This window comes from Balaenoptera musculus, chromosome 11 (assembly GCF_009873245.2).
Source record: "Balaenoptera musculus isolate JJ_BM4_2016_0621 chromosome 11, mBalMus1.pri.v3, whole genome shotgun sequence".
Taxonomy (NCBI): domain Eukaryota; kingdom Metazoa; phylum Chordata; class Mammalia; order Artiodactyla; family Balaenopteridae; genus Balaenoptera; species Balaenoptera musculus.
The window spans coordinates 43,926,626-43,939,464 of NC_045795.1; the positions used below are offsets into that span (position 1 = coordinate 43,926,626).

Below are 12,839 nucleotides of genomic sequence, written 5' to 3' on the forward strand. Positions count from 1 at the left end.
GCCAATCCAATATTAAATGTTGAATCACTGTGTTGTACATCTGAAACTAATATAATATTGTAAATCAACTATACTCTAAAATAAATAAATATTTTTTAAAAAAGAAAGAGACACTCTTTACTGAGTCACTACTATATGACATTAACTGTGCTGGTCATTTTACATAAAATATTTATTTAAGTCTGACAATAACATGATAGTGGAAATTTGAGCAAAGGCAGTGAGGCCCAGAGAGATTAAGTTACAAAGCTGACAACGTGTAGAGTCTGGGACGGGAACCTGAATGATCTCCTTACAATGAGAATGTTCTTTCTCCTGACACCAAAATAAAACTTTCTTTATCTGTCATTATTGTTTGTTCCTTCAGCGAAAAAAAACAAATTCCAGAGAACAATGAAAGGAATAGGATGGGGCTAAGAAAGAAAAAGAACCCAAACTCATGGCTATGTCTCCTGATTTGCAAGTGAGTTGGGCTTCAACAGATCCAGATTCTAACTCATCACACAAGCTATTTCCACTATCAAATCTCCTTTATATCGCCTCCACTCGATGTCTCACCAAAAATAAAGCCAGGAAAATTACCTGGCTTGTTGGAGCTGAACATATGACTCTTAGTATAAAGTTTCAAGCTCAGGTCTGGGGGCGTCTTGGGTGCACCTTGCCTCCGAAAAGCTAAAATGATGACTACTTTCCAATAACCTGAACTGCTTTCCAAATACTAGTAATCAGTCTTAACATCAACTCAACCCACTAATGCAAAGCTAGGTTCTACCTCCTGCTTGGACTGGTACTTCTTTAACTCAGCCGTGCCATCTCCAATCATGAAGGCTTCTTGGTGACCAATGAGGCGGTTTTCGGTTTGGGTGAGGAGGTCACAGATGCCCTGGAGTTTCTCTCTGTACTCCTGCTGACGCTCCTCCACCATCTGAAGGGGGCAAAAGCAAAGCCTCGTGAATGTGGTCACCAACCCACTACTGTCATAGCTCTTTACGAGAACACATTTTGCAAGTTTCCTCTACATAAGCTCTCCTAAGTATGCTGTAAACATGATAGCAGTGGGGTACACACTGAGCAAGGGACACAGAAAGTGAGAGCATGTCTCATGTACAAGGAAGGAGATCCCATTTGGATGACACAGCTCAACAGAACACTGGCCACGCATATGTGTGAGAGATGGAGCTTCTGACCGACAGGAAGAAACATCCCACTTTCTGAAGCTCTTGAAACCTGCGACACACACAATTAATTCTGCAAAAGGATATCAAAACAGAAGTTAGTCGTGATTTGTCTGTTAAAATACTCGATACGTGTAAACAGGTTACCATGCTGGAGACCATGCTTGTGCTTCCAGAAGTGATCAAAGGAGCCTTGCACGCAATATCTCTCCTTAATCACTGTGGCTAATTCCATCCCCGCCTCTGCTCATTATTGCTATTGGATGGACCACCTCAATATAATTCGTTAAATCACCCTAAGAGATTAAATCAGCCATTACTTGCATCTTTTGTTTTCCTTTTATATACATACTAGTTATTCATTCTATAGCCATAGATCATGTTGACTAGGAGCCTGACATGTGCCAGGCAAGGACCTGAGGGTTTTAAATTCTTTCTTTCATCAGTGCCCACAATACTACCGGGTTAGCACTGCTACGATTTCCAATTTCCCAATGAGAAAACTGGTTCAGTGACTTGTCCTGGGTCCCACAGCAAGTGAGTGGTATAAATGGGGTATAAACTCAGGTGGCCTGGCTCCAGAGCCTGGCCCTACCCTGCCGTGCCCGCCCACCTCCCAAAGGGAAAAGACACCCTTAACCTTATCTATCCACATGTTCATCAATTTATCCCTGGAAATTTCTCAATGCATCCACATTTCTTCCTCCTGGAAAAAAAATCAAAACTCTCCTCTGAAAACAGTAGTTTGAGGGAGGTCATGAAAATTAAAATCAACTAATTATAGCCTTCTTACAGCACACAGTACTTTTATATATTGTAGGATCGCTATATTATACCCTGTTCACTCATTGCCATTCCAGAAAATCTCTTCTGTCTTCTCTTATCCACAACCCCTGGGGTTTACATTACAGGTTTCACACTGAAGACCTAAATACCAAGAATTCCCACTCCGCAAAGAGAGGCAGACCTTCTGACGATAGAGATCTTGTTCTAGCTGTAACTGAGCCTCTAAATGTTCCACCTGGGTAGTTACTGATTCCTGCACGTCAAGGAAACCCTTCTGAGTTGTATTTAAGAGCCTCAGCAGTTGTCTGCTTTGGGTGGGAGACAGATCTTGTGCGTGTTCAGAGATGAAGAACTGCACATCAAAGGCAGTGGTCTCCAGCTGCGTTTTGGTGTGTCCGAGGTCTTTTAACACATTCTGTGAACAAAGTCGTATGAGTTACCAACAGCGAGTTAAGCCACAATAGAAAGTTTCTATTAACAATAACATTTATTATAAAATATGCTTCTTCTATCAGGGATTCAAGCTTTTATTGACATTTTTTCACAATTCACTGAGTCAAGCCATTCATTCATAATGAATGGTAGTGATGAAATTATTTCAATACTATGGTCATTAATACATTAAAAAATAATCCCTCTCAGAATATATTAACCTTGTCTGGCAGAGTTACTTGAAATGTAACTCCGCCAAAAGGTAAAGATCTAACTTGTGTACGTTTAGCACATTGAAGGGAAACGACATTAAAATACTGAATGGATAAAGAAGATGTGGCACATATATACAATGGAATATTACTCAGCCATAAAAAGAAATGAAATTGAGTTATCTGTAATGAGGTGGATGGACCTAGAGTCTGTCCTACAGAGTGAAGTAAGTCAGAACGAGAAAAACAAATACCTTATGCTAACACATATATATGGAATCTAAAAAAAAAATGGTTCTGAAGAACCTAGGGGCAGGACAGGAATAAAGACGTAGACATAGAGAATGGACTTGAGGACATGGGGAAGGGGAACGGTAAGCTGGGATGGAGTGAGAGAGTGGCATGGACATATACACACTACCAAATGTAAAATAGATAGCTAGCGGGAAGCAGCCGCATGGCACAGGGAGATTAGCTCGGTGCTTTGTGACCACCTAGAGGGGTGGGATAGGGAGGGTGGGAGGGAGACACAAGAGGGAGGAGATATGGGGATATATGTATACATATAGCTGATTCACTTTGTTATACAGCAGAAACTAACACAACAATGTAAAGCAATTATACTCCAATAAAGATGTTAAAAAAATATATTCCTTGCTAATATTTATAATATCCATGTAATTGTGGCAGCACATACACGAGACCATGGGAATTTAAAACATAAATCCAACAGGCCAGAATTTCAGTTTTCTGACTCGCAGGCCAGGAGTGTCACTGCCCGCCATTCATGAGGGAAGCTGTTCACTTAAGAACTTGGGGAAGAAAGGCAGGACAAAAATGATCAATACCATGAAGCAGCTACAGGACTGATTTAAATGATTATGTCTTTATGTGACTGATACATACATAAATACATAAATACCAGCCTCAACATGCAGTGGTAGTAAGAGTTTTATAAGGGCTGCAGGGACCTCATCAGAATGACATCTGTAAGGTTGTGATTATTTTATAGCCGTGTAGCTGTGAACAAACACCTCTTAGAGAAAAAGGAAATAATCCTCTATAGCTTCAGCAAAGTCACATTTTTTCTAAACCTTTGTTACATTAAATCCACAGGTTTTCTGATGTACTTGGTCTTATTGACTTTGACACTTGCCTTGAGAAACTCCAAGCTTTGCTTTATATGTCCAGTATCTTGAACCATCACCACCTCCACATCCTTCACAGATGTGCTCGTCTCTGATATCCAACGTGAGAACAACTGAAGTTTGTGCAGAAATTCTTCATGGGAAACTGCTAGTTTAGACTAGAAAATAAAATTGCGTGTTCATTTCTGTCTGTCCCCAAATTTCAAATTCCTACAAATAATGATCCTGTGTTAAGAGCTTAACAGTTTATCATCTTATGACTAAATTTTCAAACCCTCAATTTTCTCCCAAACACTAGTTCTGACTCAACGTGAGACGGTCTGGTACCTACCATCTCGGAGTTGATAGCCAGCGTGATGTGGTTCATTCTTTCCAAAGACAAGGCGTGGAGGGAAGAGAAGGCCGTCTGCAGACTCTGGAGGCTTACACTCAGGTCCTCGAGATGTCCCCTGGGGAAGTCACCTGGCAGAGACTTTAAAAACTCCTCTGCCAGCGTCATGTCTTTTCTTAAAATCACACCAATTGGAGCCAATCCCAATTCAAATGTCTGCAAAAAATACACATCCCAGATATACCTAGTGAGAAACACAAATATAACTAATATTCAAAATATAAAAATGCTCTTTTTAATTTTCCAAATTAACATCAGCTGACTACCCTCCATAACTGGCAGCAGACAATTCTTACCTCTAGCTGTTTAAGTTGGTTCTTCAAAGCTTCTAGATTGTTATCCAGAGACTTCTGGTTACCTAAGGGAGGCCTCATATCTTGAAGCAAAGCCAAATACTCGCACATCTTTGATCTGTGCTGTAAACACTGCTGTAGCTCATTGGAAAACTAAACACAAATGTGGACATGTTAATTCAATAGGCTTCATGCAGATTTTTCAAGCAAATAAAATGTATGGGATTATTCCCAAATGCAGCCACTTCCTTATAAAATGTAAAGTCCACTTACTTGTTCCATCAAGTCGTCTCCAGAAGCCATGTCTTTTGACCCTGAAATACATTCCAAACGGTTTGGGGATTCAGCGCATAGCTCCTCCAGCCTCCCGTCTCTTGGCAATGCTGATGCACAGAAAGGAGAGTTTTCTGGTCCATTTTCTTTCATATTTTGTAAATTAAGGGAATGGGGGTTTTCTCTCTTGCTGTTAAGATCATCAAGAATGTGTGGCTTTTCATCCATCATCTCAGAAGCTGTAGATGATTTTTGATTCAATTCTCCACCCTGTCCTCCTTTCTCTGAATATCCATCAGCAAGCAGCTTGCAGAAAACATTTTCAAGTTGCAGAGGAAGAACTTCAGATGTCCTACCTCTTTTCTCTAGATCACACTCCATCTGAGTTAATTCTTTCATCAGTTCAAATGCTCCTGTAATTTTCTGGCTATACTGATTTTGCTTAAGTATATCGAGGAGCAGCTCAGACTTGAGGTTTGCAGTACAGAGCGGATCCTCTCTGCCCTCTGCTTTTAGTTCTGGCGAGTTATTCATGGGGGAAATGCCATAGTCACTGGTTTTAGAGTCGCCAGACACACCAGATGCTTCATTTACCAATGGTGATGAGTTAACTCTTTTAATTAAGTTTTGAATTGAAATGTTAGTATCTGCACAGGCTGAAGGTTCTCCAAGCTCTTGAGGATTCATATGACCTTCTTTCAATCTACCTTTTAAGATGTCCTTGACATCCTCAATCAAGACCTGAGATAACTCAGGAATCTGAACCTCGTTTTCCTGGACTCCTGGAGATGAGGCTGGTTCTCTTCGTGCCTGTTGCTCAATTACTCCTTTCTCACTGTTAATTTCTAAGGATGAACAGTCAGTGTTTAAAGTGTTACTGGAGTTATTTCTCATTGCATCTGCACAGAGTTCTGACTGCACGAAATCCGTATGTTTCCCAAGGCCTTCCGCATCTCTAAGAGGGAAGATTGAAGGTGTGCTTTCATCTCTTTCTGGTGTGAACTCAGGAATTTCTGATCCTCCTTCTGAGACACTTTCTTTAGTAGGAAGATCCTTCTGTTGGACCATCTCCTTTGGAGGTAAGTCTTCTTGGGCAAGAGCTGCCTTCTCTTTTGCATTATTAACTCCTAATTGCATGTGCTCATTCCTGGGAGGGGAAGCTACTAGAATACAGCTTGGGGTATCTTCATTTGGTTTCAGCATGTCTTTTGCTTTCACATTTTTAGCACAATGTTTTAAATAAGTACACAGATCAAGCTCTTTTTCAGGTCCATCGGTGAATGAATCTTTCTCAATCCTTGTATTCCTTTCAGACAACGTCATGTCTGAAGTCATGTCATCAGTGATCACTTGGGAAACTGAGGAATCGAATATTTCTTCATGATTCTCAAATTGAACGGGACTTCTGCTAACTATTGTTGGCCGATTCTTTGGTTCATCTTTAAGAGCTACTGTTGCTTTTTTAAGGCTTCCTTCCTGATTATGTTCTTCACTGTGTGTGATTTGTGGGAATGGAAACGGACTATTAACTAAATCAAGACACTCCCTTGAACTTTTACTGGGCAAAAGCCTGAGACATTTATTAGCTTCTACAGGACCTTCTATAAGCACTTCTCCTTTACCTGCACACATTTTATGAACCAATGTTTCATCTTCTATTAGTATATTGTTTTTGTCAGCTCTCCTTTTAATTAGATATTTTCCATTGCCTTGAGGATCTTTGTCAGTTACAGAGACTCTGGATGACAAATGGCTTTCCTCCGCAGGTTTTACTATTAAACTGGGCTCAGAACAAATGTCTTTATCAGAAGATGAGTCACCCTGAAGTGTCACATTCTCATAATATGGATTTCCACCTTTCACAGAGTCCATATATTCTGGCCCTTGAATCAACTTAACCCCTGTGTTCTTTAGATCACCCGCTAGTTTAGAAGTTGAACTGACACTAGTATTAGGTAAAACACCAACAGGGCTTAAAGTGTTTTCCGATTCAGTGTCTTTCATGACAAATAGCAACTTATCCTTAAGGACCATCTCATGATTCAACAGATCTTTGCTTTTTCGAACAACCTCAGTTGTATATTCTGGAAGGTCACTTCTTTCAGGAACCAAGCTACTTTTACTACTTGATTCTGGCTGCAAAACATTTACCCTTTGCTGTTTCTCCAAAGAACTACGATGGTGCTTTTGATCCGGGAGAATCGTTTTATTGCTACTTTGACTCACATGGCTGTTTCCCGGTTTGGGTGCAGTGGTGACACACACGGGGACATCCACATCCTCAGCCTCGTCCTGGCACACGGGCTTTCCATCCTCACCTCCTGCTCCTTCTTCTTTGGCATCACCACCACCATCGTCATCATCGTCGCCCTGATCATTACTGTCACAGTCAGAGTCCCCGTAACTTTCTTCATTTTGCACAGAATCTAAATGATCAGGATCAGATTTAAATTCTTGTCCAGTTACGTACTCTCCTCTCCCTCTCCAACAGCCAGCATCCTCAGGATTTAATGGAGTCCTGAAGCTCCCTTTTCTTCCTACAATTTCATGGTCAGTCAATGAGTCAGACACATCACCTTCAAGGTCATCTGTGCTGTCCCTTTCTGATACGATTTCCATCAACCGTCCATTCACCTCATAGGAGGCAAGTGAATTTAAATGGATTCTTTCACCAGCATCGAATTCTGCTTTCTCAGCAACTATGAGAAAATCCTGCAGAGACTGTGCTTCTCCCCTCACACCTAAGCTATCAACCAGTCCCCCTTGGGTCCCCAAAGAATGTTCATCCTCTTTAGAAACATCATAAAAAGCCTCTCCAGGAGGAGCGGCCCAGTCATCTTCCTCTGGCAGCGTGTCATAGTCCTCGGGCTGCAGACAATCATGGTCACCACCTTCCAGAAGCAGGGAATCATGGTCACCATCTTCAAACAAGGGCATGTCATAAAAGTCAGCATCGCTGTCTGTGTCTGTTTCTGTGTTGCTCTGCTGATCATCCAGCAGTGATGTTTCATAGTCACCAGCACTGGCGCTGACAGTTTCTTCAAATGATGGGGTATGAATGTGAGCCATGTTGATGTGATGACCACCACCCCTCAGGGGCAGGGCACAGGAGGACCCTTCCACCGTGGACTCACTTTGCTCGTCTTCGGGTTCCTGATGAGAAGCAGCAAGCATTTTTTCATCATTCTGATCTTGTACCTGAGGATTACTATAACCAATACTGAAAGATTTTTGTACAGTGTGTTCTCCCTGTAAACTGATGTTGATAGCTGCAATTCCCAGAAACTGGTCTTGAAATTTTTCTCTTATTCTTTGACCTGATAACATGGTTTGGTCATTGAATGGCAATGTAGAGGCTTCACATTTATTTCCATTGTTCTCTGCAGCGTGTACATCATGAAAACTTCCCTGACCGGTCCTCAGTTTATCATGACTTAACAAGGCACTCAGCCTGGGGGAATAGTCAAAGAGAGTTGAATCCCTGCTAATATTATCTTCATTCACCGTTTCATTCAAATCACAGATTCTACTAGTTTTTGATTTTACTATAGGACTTATCAAATCACTTGCAAAGTTTTGAAGGTTTTTAGAATGACTACATTCATCTGCATGTTCCTTTGTTTCTAATTGGCTTTGATTTTCACCGTTTTCAAGTCTGTTTTCAGAGTCTTGTCTGAGCACGCTAACTTCAGCAAGTTCAGGCTCTGTTAAATGTGATATCAAACTAGGAACACACAGGCTGGATGAATTCTTAACTTTATAATCAGTTGCTAGTCTATCTGCCACGTTTTCTGACTGGCAAAATTCACTCCTGGTAACATTAGTTCCCAGTTCCTGAAACTCTTCATCTATGGCATTTTCAGAGGTTCCTTTACGTTTAGGTTCTCTGCAATGACATTTATCAAAACTACTTGGTGTAGCTGTACTTTCACTCGTTTCTTTACTTGCAGCATTATTCAGAAATACGCCAGGGAGTCTTATGACATCAAGACATTCTTTTACAGGCGTGTTCTCATCAATTTCTGCACCACAGCCTTCCAGGAGCATCCCAACAGCGTCATTCAAGTCTCCATCATACAGCAAAAGCCTCTGCCCTGTGTTTGCATCCATATAGCTATTTATCATCAAATAAGACAGGAATAATTTTTTAGTGTGTTCTGAGCTCTGAGTCTCCACTGGCTCTTCTCCATCAAAAACATCTTCTTCTTGCCCGTAATCATGGACCACGGATGGTTGGAATTTACAAAAAGAGAGCCATCTTCTGGAATTTTTACAAGCTTCGAAATCTCCCAAATCTGGCATTTTATCGGGCAGTGTTACACTTTTTAAAATCGATGCTGTGTGATTATCTATGATTCCGAGTTGCGCGGCAACGTCCAAACCAATGACTTGAGATGTTTCTGGAATGTAAAGAGCAGCGATTTTCTGTCTGCCGTTCAGGATCTTAGATGCCAATTCATTGGTAATCAACTCCTGCTGCAGGGAAGAAGATGTAGGGAATATCTCCCCAGAGTGAGGCCAGATGAGGCCCACGTAGCCTCGCTGAGCCTCGAGGACCAGAAGGGCACTGCTGGACGTTATCAGATCACACTGGACCGCCTCGTCAACAGTTAAACGCTTGGCGGGGTTGCACTGGATGATTCCGCCTGTTTCCACCTGGTAGGTGAAGATACTGTTGGCAGTGTCTCTGTCCATCACCCCCTCTGCCACGGCTTCTTCTACAGTCAGTCTCTGACCAGACTTGGAATTGATCAGACCTCCTGAAAGCAGCTGCGCACCCAGTAACCTGAACATGGTCTCACGGTCTATGAGGCCTTCGTGAGCTGCCCTTAAAATGCTTAAGTTTCTCCCACATTTTAACGTTATCCTGCCTCCTTCTTGTGGCCTCACAGGCAGAAGCCGCACCCCTGTGTTTTCCTGTAAAATACTTCTTTGCATGATATCTATTAAAGACACCTTCTCAGAGGTGGAGGGGTCGATAAGATCTTTACATAGATTCTGCCGTTCCAGGATTTTAGAAAATAAGGCAGAGGAAACCAGGTGCTGCTGGAAAGCCTTCTGCAGCGTCAGCTGTTCTCCTGTGGCCGGAATAACGAGAGAGCCCGTGGAAATCAGGATCTCAAGAACTCTGATGGCCATGGGTTCTGAGATCACACCTTCAGCCAGAGCATCCAGCACTGGAACTGTGGTGGACGACACAGCAGAAATAATCTCCTTCGTTTCACTGAGTTCTTGGAGTTGGCTAAGAACCTGCTCATCAATAAGGCCATGATTTTGGGCATCTTTGAGGTCAAAGCATGTTCTTAATTCTGGTGAAACAAGCCCAGAAATCATGAGCTGGGTCTCAAGCAATCGGATCCCCGTGTCATAATCAATGAGGCCTCTTAACACGGCCTGAAAGACAGAAAGGACTTCTCCCGTGCCCTGATCAATGGTGCCTGCGATGACTTTATCCAGCTGAAAGGAAAGCATGAAGTCTCAGTCAGTGACATGAGGGTGGGCAGAGCGTCATGAAACTTAGTTTGCATTTTCTTATAAAAAAGACACTTCGACATAAAAATCCTCTACTTACCAAGACGCGGCAAGGCTGTGAGTGTTAAGCAGCTCAAATGCACAAGTGATCTATGTCAGTGATCTATTCGAGAGCACAGGATGTGATAAAGCTTTGAAAACAACATGCATCTGTGAACTGAAAACTTCATATCGTGTACATTAAGAAGGTTAGTGAGGACACAGGAAACGATGAGGGTGAGGAAACAGGACACACACCTAGAAGGCAAACCATGCTCTCTGCAATCGGGTGAGATTAGTGTCCTGACACAAGAGAGAGTTTCAAACCCCATGCTATTGATGTTTACAGCATACAGACTTCTTCACAGATAGCCAAAACCCATGAGCCAGAAAAATCGTTACATACCCTCAAAATACGACAAATAGTATGTAAAGTACTCCAGGGAGTGAGGGAATTGAATATAAAGATAACTTTTTGAATACTGGATTTTGTGTTGAATATGTGTTGTCAAGTTTTAAAAGTTTAAGGATAGGCCAAATTTTAAGCTATTTCTGTTATATTTTAAGAAGATGCTAGAGCATCCTCGCTAAAACGTATGGCCCAGTATTTCTCAAATAAATCTCATGGATATCTCTGAAAATCAGACAAATCCCCTAATACTCAAATGTCACCTTTAGAGGTGACTCACAGACTATTTTATACCATCATATTTATACAGTAAAATATCTATCATATCTATATAACATGTATCTATATAACAGTAGAGGAATGGCTTTGACAGAGAAGAGTTAGAAAAATGAATGATTCTTTCCTTTTACCATGCAAGGCAGAGATTAAGATGTCACAGAAACTGATGACAGCAAGTGTAAGACTGCATTTAATGAACAACACTGAAATCTCCTAGTACTTAAATAAACCCCACCCATGTTTCTTCCATGTCCAGAACTCAAGGTCATTTCTTTGTCATTGACATATATTTCTACAATCATGCAGTTAAACTAAGAGTCTTAAAACAGCCTCATGTTCTAAATAAATAACATTACCTTCTCCTCTACCTTTATATCTCCTAAGGTTTGTGATTGTTGTAGTTGTTTCAGAGATTCACTAAAGAATAAATTATAACTTTCTTGGAGAGTTTTCACTTGTTTTTCCAATTCATTTCTTTCTTCGTCTGTCATTCTAAAATAACCAGAAAGTATGAAAAGACGAATGTAAGTCTTCAAGTGATAAAGATGACACACTAGCCTCGATGATTTTGTAAAGAATACTTTTCTAAATTAGCATAGGGTCATAAAATATAATATAATCTCATATACAGATTGCTCAGGTCTTAGAATGGTTGTATATGAAAATTAAGGATGGCCCTTATGACCCTAAAAACATCCAGGAATCCTTCTCTTGCCTAGAAAAGGACTAAAGGAAAAGAGTGTAAACTAATATATCAGTACCTCTCTAGCATATACTAATTTCTAAAATAACAACTGCTGTTATCTGACAGAGGGAAAGATCCCATTGTTAGTTCCAACATGGAAAAGGGACAAGTAAGGTACCATGACTCAAGATGAAACTTGTTCAAGCAGAAGGATGAATAAAGAGGAAATTTATAAGGAAATTAACCCAATTTCCTTATAAATTTAACCTAAGGTACAATATAAAATCATTCTAGAGTAATTCTAAAGATGACAGACAAAAAATATTTAAGAAAAGGGTAGATTCCTTCCCTGCCTGAGGCATTAGCTGAAATATATGAAGTGCCTTGTTGCAAAAAGTAGGACCAAACCACGAGAAATTAAGTTGCCACAGTTCTCAGCTAAGAAAATGAAGAACGTATTTACACACATTTTCCAAAAGGTAGGTCTTGGAGAGTAAGTACTACTCAGAATCAAGACTTGGCTTGGAATCTTTATAACTCACTAGCTACAGATCCTAAACTCTCTGAGCCTGTTTTCTCATCAGCAATATATGGGGATAATAAGTACATTTCAGGGTTTTGGTAAAGACCAAGAGTGACGAAAAGTGACAATTAAATAGCTAAGTTTATAGCCTTAGGTTATTATATTACTGAGTAAACTTGTGATTGAGTCCCATTTTTAAACTCTACATTGCAATTTACCATCCTCTACTTTGCTAAGAGTTTTGAAGACCACTCCCCTACTTCAAATAAAAGACCTAATGAAAACCAACATACTTGTCTCCGTGTTTAGCCAGAAAGAGCTGCATAGTTTGCAGTGCTTCAGATAATTGTTCCTTCTTGACTGATATTTCCTCACTGGAAATCTGCGAGGTAAAAAAAACACACTCAAGCTCTTCCTTCACAAAGACGAGACAACAGTCATTTTAAAAAACTCCAAGTTTTCATCAAGACCCACATGATGGGAATATTTTCAGGTGATCTGAGTCAATAACCCATCAGTTATTACTGGTTTGCAGGCCTGGAAAAGAAGACTGCTTTATTGAGAATGCACGATGAAGGAAAGTCCCGCCCTCTAACCCTAAGGCCATCATTTCCACGAGGAAATAATAGTACCACATGATATGGTTCTTGCATTTGTCCCGGCCCAACCACGAATAGGGAATGCCTTAATGACACCCCAGGTGGCCAGATGTTCAGCACTGG

General features: G+C 40.9%; 1 protein-coding gene across 1 annotated transcript in view; it reads right to left on the reverse strand.

Moving 5' to 3' along the window:
* The window catches only part of LOC118903071 (dystonin-like), a 491,338-nt gene that overhangs the window by 134,436 nt on the left and 344,063 nt on the right, over window positions 1-12,839 (reverse strand). Inside the window, 8 exon segments of the mRNA XM_036867747.1 lie at window positions 773-925; window positions 2,143-2,376; window positions 3,762-3,911; window positions 4,085-4,300; window positions 4,441-4,590; window positions 4,711-10,167; window positions 11,266-11,401; window positions 12,411-12,499. Of these exon segments, the coding sequence (XP_036723642.1) occupies window positions 773-925; window positions 2,143-2,376; window positions 3,762-3,911; window positions 4,085-4,300; window positions 4,441-4,590; window positions 4,711-10,167; window positions 11,266-11,401; window positions 12,411-12,499 (6,585 nt within the window).